The sequence below is a fragment of the Amblyomma mixtum genome, chromosome 1 (genome assembly GCF_055824585.1).
Source record: "Amblyomma mixtum isolate Tamu chromosome 1, ASM5582458v1, whole genome shotgun sequence".
Lineage (NCBI taxonomy): Eukaryota > Metazoa > Arthropoda > Arachnida > Ixodida > Ixodidae > Amblyomma > Amblyomma mixtum.
This window is the reverse complement of record NC_143012.1, coordinates 57,269,596-57,287,305: the sequence shown is the minus strand read 5'-3', so window position 1 is coordinate 57,287,305 and position 17,710 is coordinate 57,269,596. Positions and strand designations below refer to the sequence as shown.

Below are 17,710 nucleotides of genomic sequence, written 5' to 3'. Positions count from 1 at the left end.
TACGCTGTACCACACAGTCTTTTAACCTATTTCAGGCGATTACGAGCTCAGAACATATTGTAGGCTCTACACCAATGGCACGTGGATGGTATCTTCCCATGTATATGACGACTGGGAGAAGGGAACGATACCGCACAACATAGTAAGTACTACGCTTGCTGTGCGTTGCCGGTTCTCGTTGGTGCTTCGAAGGCTAAGCAGTTTATGAGCCCTTTTTATTAGTGCAGGCTCCTTGATCAACTGTCGCTTTTTGTTTAGAACTCATATGAGACAGAAAAACAAGCGAATGGGTTCATTATAGCAAAGGTGGGGGAATGAATTGGCCACGATGCTGAAAAACAAGTATAGGGGTTTCGGAAACCAATGCTTTCTGGGACGTTGTTATTTGTTTCCTCTTTTTAAGCGGTAATTTCGGCGAGATTAGTTGCTACACTACACACAGCATTAACACCTTTAGCATCGTGTGTGATCATCTCGCAGCGATTTTCACGTTGGCACTTTTACTGAAGTAATGAGAAGCGGATTTTAGACTGGCATTATATAGTATTGTGCATGTATATATATATATATATATATATATATATATATATATATATATATATATATAGATATATATATATATATAATGCAAAGTCATTCTTTCGCCGCAGTGTTTCGCTGGGCGTTCCTTTGTCATCTTCGTCACTTTCATTTTCTTCATTACAGCCCGTATTTCTGTTTCTTCTTTCACTCCCACTTCCTCCCTTCCTCTACAAACGGATGACGGGTGTCCACCAAGATATGCGACACAGTCCCTGGTAATTTCTTTTCATGGAATACAATTTTCATTTTCTTCATTACGGCCCCTTATTCTCTTTCTTCTTTCACTCCCACTTCCTTCCTCCCTGTACGGTGCGGTTTAGGTGTCCCCCGAGATGAGAGAGAATTACTGCGTCATTAATTAGCGAGATAAGGGCCGTGACTACGCATAGCTTCGCTGTGGTTAAGCTGTGTAATGCTACTGATGATTGGTTTATTTTATGGCAGTTTAACGTCCCAAAGCGACTCAGGCTACGAGGGACGCCGTAGTGAAGGGCTCCGGAAATTTCGACCACCTGGGGTTCTTTAACATGCACTCACATCGCACAATACACGGGCCTCTAGAACTTCGTTTCCTGCGAAATTCAGCCGCCGCGGCCGGGATCGAACCTGCGTCTTTCGGGCCAGCAGCCGAGTGCCATAACCACTAAGCCACCGCGGCGGGGCATTTACTTGGCAAGCTGACTTGACAAAAGAGAATAAGGAACTTGCTCGTTGCAATAAGCAGTTATCACAGCGATTGTCTGAACAGGAGCAATATTCCAGGATAAATAACGTTGAGGTTAAGGGAGTTCCTTCGACTCAGGGTGAGAGCTGCGTCGCAATTCTGGAAGAAATTGGCTCGAAAATAGGTTGTTCAGTTTCTAGCACTGACATTGAAGTTGCGCATCGAGTTCCTGCGAAAACCGACACGAACATCATAGCACGATTTTTTTCCCGCGTTAAGAAGGCAGAATTTATTTCCAAAGCAAGAAAAGCACGCATCTCCATGAGCTCCATCGGATTTAAGGTCCATGCTGACAATGACAAGCCCATCTACGTGAACGATCACCTAACCCCAGAGAACAAACGTCTTCTTGGCAAAGCACTGGCTCTGAAAAAAGAAAAAAACTGGGAGTTTGTGTGGGTAGACAATGGCCGTATCAAGGCAAGGGAGACCAAGGATAGCGACGTCTACCGTATCTCTGGAGTTGATGATCTTTCAGTCTTCACGTAAAAGGAGCACCACATATCAATAATCATCATGCACTTCTCATTAGACCACTTTAAAAGCCTCCTCCTTAATTCAGCTGATACCTATAAGTCTATTATTCATTTTAATTCTGCCGCCGCGGTGGCTCAGTGGCTATGGTGCTCGGCTGCTGGCCCGAAAGACGCGGGTTCGATCCCGGCCGCGGCGGCTGAATTTCTTTGGAGGAAAAATTCTAGAGGCCCGTGTACTGTGCGATGTCAGTGCACGTTAAAGAACCCCAGGTGGTCGAAATTTCCGGAGCCCTCCACTACGGCGTCTCTCATAGCCTTAGTTGCTTTGGGACGTTAAACCCCATAAACCAACCAATCATTTTAATTCTCGCAGTTTACCAAGGCATTACGATGACTTAGTAAACTTTTTAACGCTCGTTGATCACGCCTTTTCAATCATTTGTCTTTCTGAGACATGGCTGTCATCCGACGATGATAGGCTGTTTGCTCTTCCTGGCTATCACAATGAATACTATCACAGGTCAGCTGATCGACACGGAGGATCTGCTATCTTTATTTCTAACGCTATATCATACAAACGCCGTCACGACATCGCGTTTCAAACAGAAAAGTGCGAATCAGTATGGTTAGAATTTGACAAAGCAATTTTTGCTTCACACAGAAACACTGTCATTGGTAGTATCTATCGCTCACCATCCGCGTCTTACGAGCACTTTTGCCACGAACTAGAAGTCATCCTCCAAATTCTAAATCGTGAAAACAAGAACATTGTAATCGTAGGTGACATTAATATTGACATAACTGACATTTCTGACAGCTCTTGTTCTGTATACACAAACTGCTTTCTCGGCCATGGTTTGGAGTCATTACTGGCGTCACCAACGCGCATTGCTCATCGAGGCTCTAGCACCCTCATTGATCATATATTATCTAATGTCATTACGCCTCAAATCGCAGGAGTCATCAACTTTGATATCACGGACCATTATCCCACTTTCCTGTTAATTGAATGCCCTAATAACACGCCCCCCAGAAAACGTTATAAGCAAACATTTGATAGAAACCGGTTTGTTGCGATAGTGGCTGAGACTAACTGGGATAGCATACTACAAGAAACATGCGCCAATAAAGTGTTTAGTAAATTTTCTGCGAAGCTCAAAGAAATAATTAGCTCATGCACATCGGTAACTCCCATCACTCATTGGTATTCAGTTCCCCGGAATCCATGGATAACCAAAAGCCTTCTAAGCTGTATAAATAAAAAAAATAACCTTCTCAAAAAGGTTAGAAAGCAGCCATTTAACGTGTGCCTAAAACAGCGCTATCAAAAATACTCAGATACTCTCTCCGCAGCACTTAAACGCTCCAAACAAGATTACTACCAAAATGAAATACTTAGAAATGGAAATGACACTCGTAAGAATTGGGTAACAATTAAGGAATTTCTGAATATAGCCGAAAACAAAACGAGCATAACGAAAGTCTCTGACGGTGAGTGTACTTTAACTGATCAAACTGACATTGCTAATGCATTTAATTCCTTCTTCTCGCGCCGCGGTTCCCCGCCTCCAAGTAGTTACTGTGGCCCTCGTCGATGCCCTCACTCTTTTTACTTGCGCCCTACTTCACCAGACGAAGTCTTCCAAATAATTTCTAGCCTAAAAAATACCGCTCCTGGGATCGATGAAATTCCTTCTTTCAAAGTAAAGCTGGTGGGTCGTGAGCTGTCTAGTGTTCTTAGTCACATTATTAATTTAGTATTTAGGGCTGGTGTTTTTCCAACTGAACTTAAAAAAGGTAAGGTGACGCCGATATTCAAGAAAGGCGACTAAGAATGCCTAAGTAACTACCGTCCAATAACTATATTGCCTTTCTTTAGTAAAATAATAGAAAAGTTAATTGTTAATCGCATAATGAACTACCTCATTAAATTCCAGCTGTTAGCAGATCAGCAATTTGGATTCCGGCCTAATTACTCCACAGAACTAGCTTTAATCGAATTCACAGACAGTATTAAGCAATATATTGATAATGGGTTGTTTGCCGGTGCTGTTTTCTTAGATTTCACCAAAGCATTTGACACAATTAACCACACTATACTGTACACTAAATTAGAATCTCTAGGCATCTGTGGGCCTGCTTTAGCTCTTTTACGCAGTTATCTCACTAACCGTACACAAGTTGTCCAGCTACAAGAAACATTGTCTTCCCCTTTAACTATTAATTTAGGAGTGCCACAAGGTTCCATTTTAGGTCCGCTTCTTTTTCTCATTTTCATCAATGACTTACCTTTGTCCTTAATTAACACAAGATGTATACTTTACGCGGATGATACGACATTATTCACTCAGGATAGCAATTTCACAAGCCTAATAAACAAATTAAACATGGACTTACAGAATATTGTTTTATGGTGTGAAAATAGCTTGCTACAACTTAATCCTACAAAAACCACTTTCATGATATTCCGCTCTCATCAAAAGCATGTCATCCCGAGCCCAGCCATTTATCTGGGACATCATATTATCACTGCCTCCGAATCCGTTACATTTCTCGGCATCACGCTTGACTGTCATCTAAAATTTCATCTACACACCAAATCTATCAGTAAAAAAATTTCATTTGGAATAAGGGTGTTAATAAAAACTAGACTTTTCTTTCAACGCCATGTTCTCTTATCCCTGTACTATGCTTTCATTAACAGTCACCTTAATTATTGCCTATCATCATGGGGTAATACCTATTCATGCCATATGTCATGTATTTCTCATCTTCAAAATCAAGCGCTTCGAATTTTATCTTTCAGCCCATACACAGCCACTGCTTCACCTCTTTACTCTGACCTAAACATTCTGCCATTGAAATGCCTCCTTAATCTTAGGTTAGGTCTTCTAATCTACCGCGCTCGCAATAATAACAATCAACTTCTCTGTTTTTCCGTATCTTTCCTTTCTAATAGCAATAACACTAGATTCTCTGAACAAAATAATATGCTTCTACCAAAAGTGAACACAAATTATGGAAAACAAACTGCTTTTTTCTCCGCCATCAAAACCTGGAATTCATTACCACTAGCAATCAAATCCGCACGTTCGCAGCCCGCTTTCTACACTTTACTAAAAAAACATCTCCTATCAACCCATTCAGCTTCATGCCATGCTTAAGGTTGCCTTCATCTTATTTTATGTTCCCCACTCTGACAGCAAACGGTCATATTGTTAATCTTCTGGAACCTCTTTTTTTTTTTTTCCTTTCTCCGCCTGTGTATTATATCTGCATGCATTTATTCAATGCCCATTGTTATCTGATGTCTTTTTGTGTTCTTTCTATTGCTCTTATGTTTTGCTATTTTATGCCTTTTTTGTTAAATTATGCCCGCTAACTATTGTATAACTTATTCATTGCCGCAAATTACACTAATAGGTTTTAACTTGATTGTATACTTTTATAGCTCCTCTGCCAAACTTATGCACTTTCCTCATGTATTCCTGATGGGAGGTCCCCCAGACAGTTTTCACTTTGGGACCTACTACTGTACTAACTTTTTTATGAAACTTACAACTCATTTGTATTTCGTTTTAATAAACCTTCAAACCTTCAATCTCTGACGTCATCAAACGGATGATGAGTGTCCACCGAGACATGTGAAACAATTACTGCGCAATTTCCTTTCCTCAAATTAATTTTCTTCATTAAGGTCCCTCTTTCTGCTTCTTGCTTCACTCCCACTTCCTGCCTCCCTCTACAAACGGATGACGGATGTCCACCGAGATATACGAGACAGTTACTCCGTAATTTCTTTTCCTGAAATACAATTTTCATTTTCATCATTACGGCCCCTCTTTCTCTTTCTTCTTTCATTCCCGCTTCCTCCCTTCCTGTACGGCTGTACGGTGCCGTTCGGGTGTCCATGGCGGTGGTTTTAGGCAAGCGCTCAAGGTCGGTGCGACCATGACGAAAGTGCGACCATGCTGAAGAGGCGAAGCGGCTGGTGTAGCTGCAGTAGTGTAGTTATCGCTACAGAAACAACTGTCTTTATTCTAACGTTTCGACCAGGGTCTAGCCTTCTTCCTAGTGGTATGGTACAAGCAAAACACACATTTTGTAAGTGCACGTATGCGGGGAGGGTACATTCTGGATGGCTGGTCGCAGCGGCAAACACCCCAGTATCAATCGGCAGTGAGAGATAAATGTAGTCAACTAAGCACACTCAAAAATGATTAAATCTTCGTGGAGTATCACTGCAATCAAATTGTGGAAAAAATAAAAAATAATAATAATTATTTTCGTTGTGTTCTCAAATGCACCAGAAAATGCTAACAAAAAAAATCAGACCGATAAGAACCCAACTGAATACCATTTTTGATTAAACAACGCCTAGTGTGAAGGGGTATGGTACTAAGATGTGGTGCTCTTTCAGGGATAAGCAATACGTTACGAAAGAAAAAGCAGCGCTAACAGTGGAAAAGAGGTAAAAAATGATCAGTGTAGACGAAACACGGTGTATACTGAATTTTGTGAAATGATTAACCAAGAACGTAGATTACGTTGTTGGTATCACATAGGTAGTTTCCTCGAATTTTCGCCTTAAAGTTCGATGCAGTTATTGTCATCTTGGGTCGGCATACGCAATAATGTCTTATCAGAGTGATTGTCATCTTGGGCCGGCATACGCAATAATGTCTTATAAGAGGACATTGTCTTCAATCGTGTAATTGCCATGCATAATGCACAGCAGTCTGGACTGCCGCAGTTCATTAATCGTTTTCGTTCTAAGCGAAGCGCAGGTGCGGCGGTTGCTAGGGAACGGCTCTTGCGGCGGGTCGGACGCAAAGCTGCAGCCACGGGCATACAGCCAAGGTGCGACCGCGCTCGACGAAGAAAAGTGGCTGGCGTAGTGACCGCTGCGCTCGCCATCGGCAAGAGCGTTCGGTGCGCTGTCTGGTATAACGTCTACTGACGAACCAACTGCGTCTATATATACGTACCCACGCCGGCCGGAGTACCCGGATTCGAACCCGATCGCGGCGGTCGCGTTTCGATGGAGGCGAAACGCAAGAGGCGTCCGTGTGCTGTACGATCTCAGTGCACGTTAAAGATCCCAGGTGGTCGAAATTATTCCTGAGACCTCCACTACGGCACCTCTTTCTCTCTTTCATTTTTCATTCCTACCTTCCTCCCTTCCCTTACAACGCGGTTCGGGTGTCCGCCGATAGATGTGAGACAGTTACTGTGCCATTTCCTTTCCTCAAAAAACAGCCGACGCGGTGGCTCAGTGGTTATGGTGCTCGGCTGGTGACCCGAAAGACGTGGGTTCGATCCCGGCCGCGGCGGTTGAATTTCTTTGGAGGAGAAATTCTAGAGGCCCGTGTACTGTGCGATGTCAGTGCACGTTAATGAACCCCAGGTGGTCGAAATTTCCGGAGCCCTCCACTACGGCGTCTCTCATAGCCTTAGTCGTTTTGGGACGTTAAACCCGATAAACCAAACCAAACCAAACCAAACCAAACCTTTCCTCAAAAAACAATTTACCAAATACGCGAGCGGTGGTCAAACTGGGAAAAACTGCATGCCAGTGCGCTCTATCAGCAGATGCCCAGCAGAGAGCCAAGGGGCGTCGGCACATCTGGCTGACCTATCCGATGATCTTATGCTCGCCTTATCGCCGGCACGAGCAAAGCCACGCCGCTACCATCACTGGCCCCCAGAAGCGCTTTCAATGCTTCTTGCAAGGGTTCATTGCTTGCCCGCATCGTGCAGAAAAGCTGGCATTCGGCGGAGCGCGCTTTCTCCTCCGTCAGGAATGCCACCATTTTCAGTCTGCGTGGCCGCCGTGGTTCGCGCTTTACTTAGCGGCGAGTTTGCTTGGAAAGTGTGGTCAAAATTTTCTTGGCTCCAGGGGACGCATAAAAAAAGGAATAGCATCCATGAATTGACTGCGTTGTCTTTGTGATATAAATAAATGCTCAAAATATAACCGGTTCAGCACGACTCAAGCAGAGACAACGTTCTTTTCCATGTTAATTTGTTTAACTTTGTTTTCTCTAGTGTAAGAAAGCAAATTTATGATAAAGCAAGTAGTTTTAAATTACCTCACATGCTCCACTCTTCTCTTTTCATCCAAATCCCCAGATGATTTAGTCCTACGTGTTAACAGCGTGCTTTCTAAATTACATCAGGGGTCTCTAGAAAACTGCCCAGTAATCAACATAAAAAAAAAACCAAAGCCTTAAGCAGTTATCTAAAAAATATGAATTTCTCTTTACCTGGAGATATGCTTCTTAACACCTTTACAATTCAAGTTTTACGATCAGTCAAAGGTTTGGTTGGCCACCTTGATCACGACATGTCCTGGCAATCGCATAGAGATTTCAGCGCTGGCAAACTGTCACAGGTGCTGGGTGTTGTCCATTGCCTCGGGTACCTGCATCAATGCGTAACACTGTTTATTTATGGTATACATTTTCCCAGCCACCATGTCTGCTTTCTCGTATGGGGGACAACTACGAACAGAAACATCCATAAGCTGTTTGTTTTTCAGAAGAACTTTCTTTGTATCTTAAGCAATAAGCCTCACGACTTTCATTCCGCTCCTCTTTTCTGTGTGCTTAGAACCCTAAATTTCCCTGCACTAATAAACCACCCCTTATTGTCAACTCACAGAAGACATGCAAAATTATTGGCGTTCACAGCTAGCTAATCACGCAGAACATGCAGCGCTTACTTATTTTGATCTCCTGAGACCTGGTGTGTTCTTCACCTAAGTGGTACTTATGGTGAGCAAATGTCATGCCAGCGCCTTCAAAGTTTACTTGATGGCCTTTCCAGATGTAACATCGATGTGATCACTTATCCCTCAGGAAATCTGCGTGAAGTTTTTTTGCGTTTGACTGTATACAGTTGTACTTGTACTTTTTCTTTCTTTTCCTTTCTTACCTCCTTTTCAAGCATTTCTTCATATCTTAAAGCAGTTATAAGAATTTGCATTTGGTCTTTCGGTCTTCTTTTTTATTTTTGTTTAACAAGTGTCCCTCCAGCCCTGCTGGAGCCATTGTAAACGAAACTTGGGGCCAGTCAAGTTGCCTTCTTTGCAGCTTTTTTCATTTATTTTCCACCACAAACTTGTACCTTCTTGTTTTGTGGAAATAAATTAAATATATCAATAAAAAAAGACATGTGGCTCAGGACAGGAGTTAGTGCCAGCGATGGTAACTTTGAAGTCTTTCGGCGCATTTTTCAGAACTATAATAACCGGCCAGTTTTTTATGTTTTCTCAACCTTTCTCCCTCTAAACGTATCCGGACACATTACTTTTTGCAGGTGTTGGGAGAACTTTCAGCTTTCTGGCACCGCCCTGGCTACGGTTCGAGGATGACGAGAAAAGTGATTACGACTGCAAATACTGATAGGTATGTATTCTGGCGGTTTTACTTACCGCTGTTCACATTTTTATTTCATTCAATAAACCCCTAAAGGCCCTCAATCGAGGGTATTACATAGGGGGGAGCATTGACACACAAGAACACAAAACAAGAATGAGCAAGCGCCCAGGTGCAATACATAAATACAGAAAGCACAAGTAGAAAACAAAACAAGAAACAAACAAAACCTGTAGTATACATTGTAATTTACACGAAAAAAGAACAGACACTGTTTTAGAGGCATAACAACCGCAGGAACAAAACAAAATAACAATACAGCTGAATGCAGCATGTGGTACAATCAATTAGTAAAGCTAAACAGACAATTGGGTTAGAAGTTCCTGAAACTTGTTAAGATTCCTTTCGGAGGCGATGTGTGATGGTAGATTATTCCAGTCGACTATAGTACGTAGTATGAAAGAGTTCGCAAAAGAAGAAGTGTGGCATGATATGCGCTTAACTTTAAGCGGGTGGTCGCGACGTGGAAAAAAACATTTAGGTTATTGAAAAAAATCGTCATGGAGCAGAACATGATGGTAAAGTTTATGGAAAAGGGTCGCCTGATAGTTTGCGACGATGTGATAACGTATCAAGCTCGGCGCGAGCCTTTAGTGCGGTGACGCTAGTATGACAAGAATAATCCGAGAAGGTGAATCTAACGGCACGGTTTTGCAAAGATTCCAAGTCATCTATATAAGGTATGCTTGATCCGGGTCCCAGATGGCCGACGCATAATCGATGTTTTTTTTCAGCCACGAGATGAGCGGTGCGTACAGCGGGATCCTATAACTAACATGATCAGTACATGCCGCGCGGGCGGAGCGCTTTTGTCTTCACAAAGACAGCGCAGATGACGGCAAATAACAATTGCAGAGCGGCTCCCTCAACTGCCCATGCGCTCGATGGTTTCGTTATTTTCGCTTGCTGCCAGAACATCACGCATACTTACAGGGGCCCATTCAGATGTATGTTTGCGCCGCCGCGGTGACTGAGTGGTTACGGCGATCGGCCCGGATGACGCGGCTTCGATCCCGGCCGCAGCGGTCGAATCTTGATGACAGCGAAATTAGAGAGGCCCGTGTACTGCGCGATTTCAGTGCACGTTAAAGAACCCCAGTTGTCCGAAATTTCCGGAGCCCTTCACCACGGCGTCCCTCACAGCCTGAGTATCTATGGGACACTCAGCGCCATAAATAAAATCAGATCGTAACATTGTGGGGGGGCGAAAAAGTTCAAGCAAACGCTGGAGTCAAGCTGTTGGTGAGAGTATTTTGTGTGCTTCCAGATTTTTTCGCGACGAAATTTTCGCATGTCTTCGTACAGTTATGTTTAAAAATCGTTCGGAAGTGACAAGGAAACTTTATCTCCACATTTGGCCACAAACACTGCTACCAAATATCACGTGCTGCGAGATATCACATGCTCATCACACAAGCATTGGATATTGAGCGTTCAGCTTTGAGTTTCCAATTTGTATGGAGTGTTTCGGCTCTATGCTAAGCGCTCCAATATTTAACGTTGTCAGTGTTCACGCCTGCTTTTACGGGATTGTGCGCGGAGCTTGCGTCCAGTGCACATGTGAATTTTTCATTTTTTTTCACCTTAAAACACCTCTGCGTAAAACACAATTCTTAGTGTTCCCTCAATTAACACACAACGCTTTTACCTTTTCAGCCCAGTAACCATCCTTATCGCCAACAGACATGTGACATTTCGTCCCGGTAGGCTTCTGCCAACGGGCACTATACTTATCTTAACGATACACAACACTCCTACGAAATGGGTCGCCTCAATGAACATCGGTGGAAACACGGAAATTTCGAAACCGACAAGACATAATTTTGGCACAAACTACTTTAACTTCACAATACCTTATTGGCGCAATTTAGCCTTGTACCAAGTAAGTAACTTTTATCTTCATCACGTGCAACAGCTTCAGCATTGAATTGTTCGCTTTTTGACGCAACATTGGCGTCAACGCTGCAGGAATGGCTCCAGAGATGCAACAAGTAGAAAGCACTCAGTTTGTCATCACAGAGGGACCGTTTTTAAGGCACACTGAAACAATTTCATAAAAGTTGTGCGCTTGTAAGATCTGATTATATTGCCTTGCTTTCCTATGTTCAGGTCTGTTCAGTTGGAACCCTTCAGGGCCTTTTTGCAGGGTAATACATGAGAGGGGGAAGGGGGGACGTAGTGCATCAAACAATGAATGAAACACAAAGTCAAAGAAGTTGGAACAATATGCAAATCACGTACAACAGTTCAAATAAACAATGAGCAGAATTTGAATGAAATGAGTAGAATGCAATACTACCAAATTCTAATACAGTTAACAGTTTAAATGTTCCTCTCCCCCCGATTTAAAGTTGCGACGTAAAGACTGAAAATGAATATGTAACTCTTGCTTAATAATGAACGGCATCCGAGTCTAGCCCCAGTGAACTGCAAAGAACCCAATAATCATCATCAGCCTTATTACGCGCACTGCAAGACTAAGGCCTCTCCCGTGTCTCTCCAATTAACCCTGTCGTTTGCCAGCTACGGCCACCGTATCCTCGCAAACTTCTCAATATCTGCCACCCACCTGACTTTCTGTCGCCCCCTGCTATACGCTTTCCTTCTCTTGGAATTCCCTCCGTTACCCATAAAGGGCAGCTGCAGCACTTTTTTGAAAATTTCGCGATATTCAAGGATTCAAATCTATGTAAGCTGTAGGTAAAGCATGCCAAGTGTTTTTGCACTAGCACTTAAAATAGTGACGTAATCGACGATTGAAATTTGCGCTTCTCCTCAATGCACTGGAGGAGTGCAGGAAAACTCAGCGTGACGTCACGGAAGGTATGATTTCAAATTACCGCTGTCGTCAGCCACATCCTGCCCTCACGCTTTAGACGCTGCCAAACACTCTCGGCAGGGTTCGCCTTCGGTGGCGTTGTTTTTTTTTCTTTCAAAGCAGGCATTTGTGCGTTGCAAATGTACCGATGCCTTCTATTACGTCATCATCCCCCCCCCCCCCCCCCCCAACTTGGCGTTGTGCGCTGCGGAGAAGCTTGAAGGGCGTCCGGATTTTAATGGGCGATTACTTCACTATTTCAAGTGCTAGCCCAAAAAGACTTCGCATGCTTTACCTCCAAGTTTCACACATTCTACCCTCTTAAGCTCGCTGATTTCTAAAACATATGCAGTTTCCCTTTAAGGACAAGATCATGCTTTGGCATTACATGCCTTGCCCAAGCCCACTTCTTCCTCTTGATTTCGACTAGGATGTCATAAACCAGAGTTTCTTCCCTCACCCAGTCCACCCGCTTCCAATTTCTTAACGCTTCACCTATCATTTTTCTTTCCATAGCTCGCTGCATTGTCCTTAACTTAAGCTTAACCCTTTTTGTTGGCCTTCAAGTGTCTGCCAACACTAAAAAAAAACTACCTATACCCACGCAGCTTGCTTGCCGATACCGCTATTGGTGGCAGGAGCTGTATTCATTTTTTCACCTTTCCAGGAATTTTGAACTCTTTGTCAAAGAAAGGAAAGCGCAGTTTTAATTAGACCCCGGTAATAGAATAGTAATTCTTATTTTTTCTTTATAGTCACCAACATTGTTGTGGCCAGCAGTCATGCACATAACTGTAGTTGTGCACATCACTGTGGATCATCTGGAGTGGCGGTGTACTTTATGGTTTTGATTCGATTTGGTTATGCTTAGTCATAAAATCATAGAAAATCCTCGTTACAAAGCCTCCTTAAAGTGACATAGGAGAGCCACAACTTCATTGCTTACGGTCGAAAAAGTTTTTGATGCAAACACAGTGAGGTACAACACCGAAATTTCTTGCCGTGGTCTGGCCTGTTGCACTTCGAATTTGTTATATCGAGCTCGTAATACATAAACTTACAGTATCCTACCATTTGAGTAAAAAAAAAAAATTATTTTTGTCAGTTATTTACGAAAACACTTTGCGCAAGAAATAATGTGTCGAACAAGAGCTGTTTTCGGCTTCGATCGGGATCTCACCGCTCGCGTTATATTCCTGTTCGTGTTCGAAGAGGTAATCTTTTCCTGTTCTCAGCTTCAAGCTTGATTGGCAAAATGTAAGTTAAAATAAAAAATAACGCCATTCACCACATTCGTCTGCTTGCCTGTGAAATATGCACAACCAGTGACAATTAGCTAGATTTTCTGTTTTCCTGAAATCTTAGTCGTTTTTTTTTGGGGGGGGGGGGGGATCGTTGGAGCAAAATCTGGGTTTACTGTTTCGTGTTTGTTGCCCCTACCAGGCTACTTCAAGCAGTGTTAGAAACCCACGCGAGTAGGCTTATGAAACATAAATTAATGTTCTGAACCGGAATTAGGCGTTAAATAAAGGAGTCAGCTGGACAGTTGCAGGACATACGCTTATCTAAGATTCTGCAACAAAAGAAAGCTTTCCACCCACCTGGCAACCCTGCTCGTTGTGCAGTTTACGCCACGGCTTCCTCTTCGGTCATTTGAGCGTGCGAATTCTATGGTCATCTTTTACAGACAGGTATTTTCCATTTCTAATATCCATCGAGAGAAGACTGCCCAAAACCTGTATCTCACCGATACACACCTATGGGGTATAAACGTGGACGCTAGCAATGAGCGTTCAACTTAAGTTGAAGACAGCGCAGTGAGGTATGGAAAGAAAAATGATCGGAGCAACATTAAGAGACCGGAAGAAGGCAGAGTGGTGCAGGCAGAGTGGTGCAGCACCGGTTACTGATATCTTAGTCGAAATCAAGAGGAAGAAATGGGCTTGGACAGGGCATGGAGTGCTACGGCAAGATAACCGATTGATCTTAAGGGTAAAAGACTGAAGAGAAGGCAATCGTAGTAGGGGCTGCAGAAAGTTAGGAGAGCGGATTATATTTAGATGTTCACGGGTATAAGGCGGCAACAGGCACAGGACAATATTAGTTGAAGAAATTTTGGAGAGGCCTTTGTTCTTCAATGAGCGTAGCCAGACTGATGATGATGATGATCTTCGTAAGTTCCAGACTAGTGTGAAAGGCAAAATGAAGGGATGCTTATTTTGCTCTACAAGACCAAGCTTGGAGACACACATAATGGTTGGGCTCTCTGGCACTAAGATTTGCATCTCGTGGTAAAGAGGCGTTCATAGGAGGTTTGTTCATTAGTTAGTTATGTGGGCGGATGAGATCAAGAAGTTTGCAGCGATACGGTGGCCGCAACTGGCGAAGGACAGGGTTAATTGGAGAGACGTGGGAGAGGCCTTTGCCCTGCAGTGGGTGTAGTCAGGCTGATGATGATGATGATGTAAAGAGGCGTACAGGAGATTGCGCATCAATCAAGCCTATAAATTAAGATCCCAAGATTCCACGGCCAATTCGGTTTCTTTCTGAGGGGCGAGTAAATGCAAAGCATGCAACCGGCTGTGCACCTCGATTCTTCTTTGAAGTCTAGCAAGACGTTCAACTCGGCTAGTTGGTAAAGATTCATGGTGACAACACAGCGCAAAAAGGCGAGGAACCAGATAAAGAAAGGTACAGGACATGCGCATGTCTTGTGTCTTTCTTTCTCTGGTTCCTTGTCTTTTTGCACTATGTTGTCACCATGATTCTTTGAAGTCACCTGACTGAGGTCATTCGAGTAAGAAGAAGGCGGATGCCTTGGACGCCTGCTGATGTTCCCTTTTGGATTCAGGATGTAGCATCATTAGAAATGCAGCCTCTTGAACGGAAAAACCTCCGAGACCAGCACTTTCACTCATTCAAAGGTCACTCCGGGCTCAAAACGTCCGTCCATTTCGTGGACATAGCTTTGTGTTGTGCGAATCTTTCGTCCAATTCTTTGTCTCGCCGGCATACGAGGCGTAGTATACGGAACATGTGATATTGTAGACCCCCACTAAGCGGCTTTTCTCTGACCACTTGGTCTTTGGGTGGCGAAACACAGCGGCTGACCATTATAATGTGTTTGTGGGACACGCAGGTGTTTTGTCGGTGCAGAATGGGTTCCAGCGCTTTGCTGGAGCTCCTGAGCGAACGTTGGTCTTCGCTTCGTTCGTAACAGGTTTATGTGACCTTCGGGATAACGGACGGTGTCAAATAATGCTTTAGGTGCAGTCGTTCTTCTAAGGAGCAGCCAGCATGGCAGCTTCTTCCCTCTTTCCTTCGCGTTCTGAGCAGCAAATTGCATTTGCCGTTCTCAATGATTTAAGTTTCCGGGAGGTCTTCTGGTTCACAGGGTGTAACGGTAGCATTTCAGGCAGCGGCTAGTAAGTGCGGGCTTCCTGTGCACACACAGCTCCGGGTCTTCTTAAAAAGAAAAGAAAGAAAGGTGTATTTGACGTCTTGCTCCAATATTAGGTGGATTCCTGGCACGAGCGAGCTGAGGTGTGAAGGTGTGTTACGCCTGGAAGAGGCAAAGCAGGGCAAAGAACACCAACGACTAATAAAATACAATTACACACGCTGACTTTAATCAAATTTGGTCAGCGCATGTTTTTGTCTTTTTTCAGTCGTCCATGTTTTTTGCGCTGCTTTGCCTGTTCCTAATTAACAAACTAACCCAAATTCGTCAGAGTAATGCACTTCATGGAGTAGCTCAAAATTCACTATTTCAAGGCATCTCTCATATCAGGAGCGTGAAAACTGCGTTACTATGGAATACGTGAGATAACATTTGTAGATCAAATTCTCTTGATCTCCAAAATGTTATTTTTTGTTTAATATTAACCCTCAGATTTCCTGAGAAGGGAAAAATTCCCCAATCGGAACATACCAGCAAGACATTCGCGTCCGTGTCAGTGTTGATCGTTTTCCTGCAGATTTTCCGTCTGATAGAGAACAACGTACTAATTAGTGTCAATTCCGAAAGCGGCCAGAATATGTTTGTGTGCCCGTCCGCGTTTGGGCTGAAGCCGATGTGACCGTTTAGTTCGAGGGTGTATCTTGTGGCAGGAACAGTGACAGGTACAGAAACAGCGTTGGAAAGCGCACGACGGAATGGCTAGAGTTGCGCACATGTGTCCATGTACTGGCTCTCAAGGGGGAATTTTCCGAGGAGGCAGTTCGAAGTGCCCGATTCGGCGACGCGGTGAAGTCGACGATGGGTCAGAACATGCCCCCAGGTTTGTGATTCTTCCGAAGTGCCTAAAGGAACTTGGTGGAGATATTCCAGCAGATTATGCGGAGATCGGAGCTCTGCCTATAGTGCGTTTAATTCATCCTGGTGGAGAGAAGTGGCATCGTTTTAACGTTCTTCTTAAGCTGGATCACCATGAGGTGCTTTCACGTCGTGTTCGTAATCCTCCCGCTTACGGTGTTTTCGCAGCGCTCATATACGTTAAAGTCAGCGAAGGAAGGTTTATAACAGAATTACGCAATTTGGGCTCCAGATGTAATAGTTGTTTTCTTCAAATACGACTATATACTACATGTTATTTAAGCGCTCTAAAGTGAAGCAGTAGTCCATCAGGAGCCTTAATCCATTCATCAATAATAGCTCATAACTGACAAAATTTAGTACTGCTGCTCACACCATGTGACGGCTTTAAATCTCGATTGTTCCTGTTGTGGTATACTGATGGTTATATAGCTTTTTCTCATGCAGAACAGTTTTATTTCACCTGTGCAGTGTTAAAAGACCCCATATACCATGTCAATGCATTGGCAGTGCACGCTCATAATATTTCTTGTGTACTTATTATGTGTATTCTAAAAGCACCCCTATTTCCCACATTTCTTTCATTCTTTGTGAAATATTGCCGACAGTAGCCTTATTTCGTGTATTGTTTTATTGTTTACGTGATAGCTTTCTTGTATTTGCTTTGTACCATGTGTTGTTTTCTTCTTACGTTGGCCTGTTCAATGTTGTAATTAGTACTAGACCACTATCTTCTTAACTTTACTCCATCCTGCCACAATCCCAAATGGGATTAGCAGTATTTGTAAATAACTAAATAATTTAAGGAATAAATAATTAAACAAATGAAACTACTGGTGACACAACGTATGCTCACCCAAGGCGAATATCTATACTCACGAGCTAATATTAGGTGACGTTCGCCCCATCGAAGTGGCACTGAATATAGCCCTGCAATCTTAGGATCCCTAAAAGCAAAATCTTGCAGCGTTTTTTAAAACAAAAAGAATAGAACAAGCTAACCGTTCTTTTTTGTCTTTTGCAGGAGTTTTTCCCATACTACTTTTAAACGCGTCACTGGTCGGAAACCTTCTTCTAAGCAGTTCCACTTGACATCAATCTTAAAAACACTCCCATACAGAGCATGTTTAAAAGATTATTCAATAAAGAATCAGCGTTTGAAATGCACGCTACAAACGAGCTTGTCTTACCATTGGAAATTCTTTGCCGCGAGAGCTACAAAGGACGCCCTTTCTCTTTTCCCTTTACAAGTGACAACCTAGTTTCTAGGAGCCACTAGGGGCCACCAAAGCCTGCTATCTGCTTTATTTTGACGTCAACATAGTGCATAATTACTTTACCGGGTATCCTTCACTG

The 17,710-nt window shown here is 43.3% G+C and overlaps 1 protein-coding gene across 1 annotated transcript in view; it reads left to right on the top strand.

Moving 5' to 3' along the window:
* The window catches only part of LOC149366367 (uncharacterized), a 39,298-nt gene extending 21,896 nt beyond the window's left edge, over window positions 1-17,402 (top strand). Inside the window, exons 5-8 of the mRNA XM_089570555.1 lie at window positions 36-142; window positions 9,103-9,191; window positions 10,878-11,103; window positions 17,379-17,402. Coding sequence (XP_089426681.1) covers window positions 36-142; window positions 9,103-9,191; window positions 10,878-11,103; window positions 17,379-17,402 — 446 coding nt within the window. The remainder of the gene's footprint in view (window positions 1-35; window positions 143-9,102; window positions 9,192-10,877; window positions 11,104-17,378) is intronic.
* The last annotated feature ends 308 nt before the right edge of the window (window positions 17,403-17,710 follow it).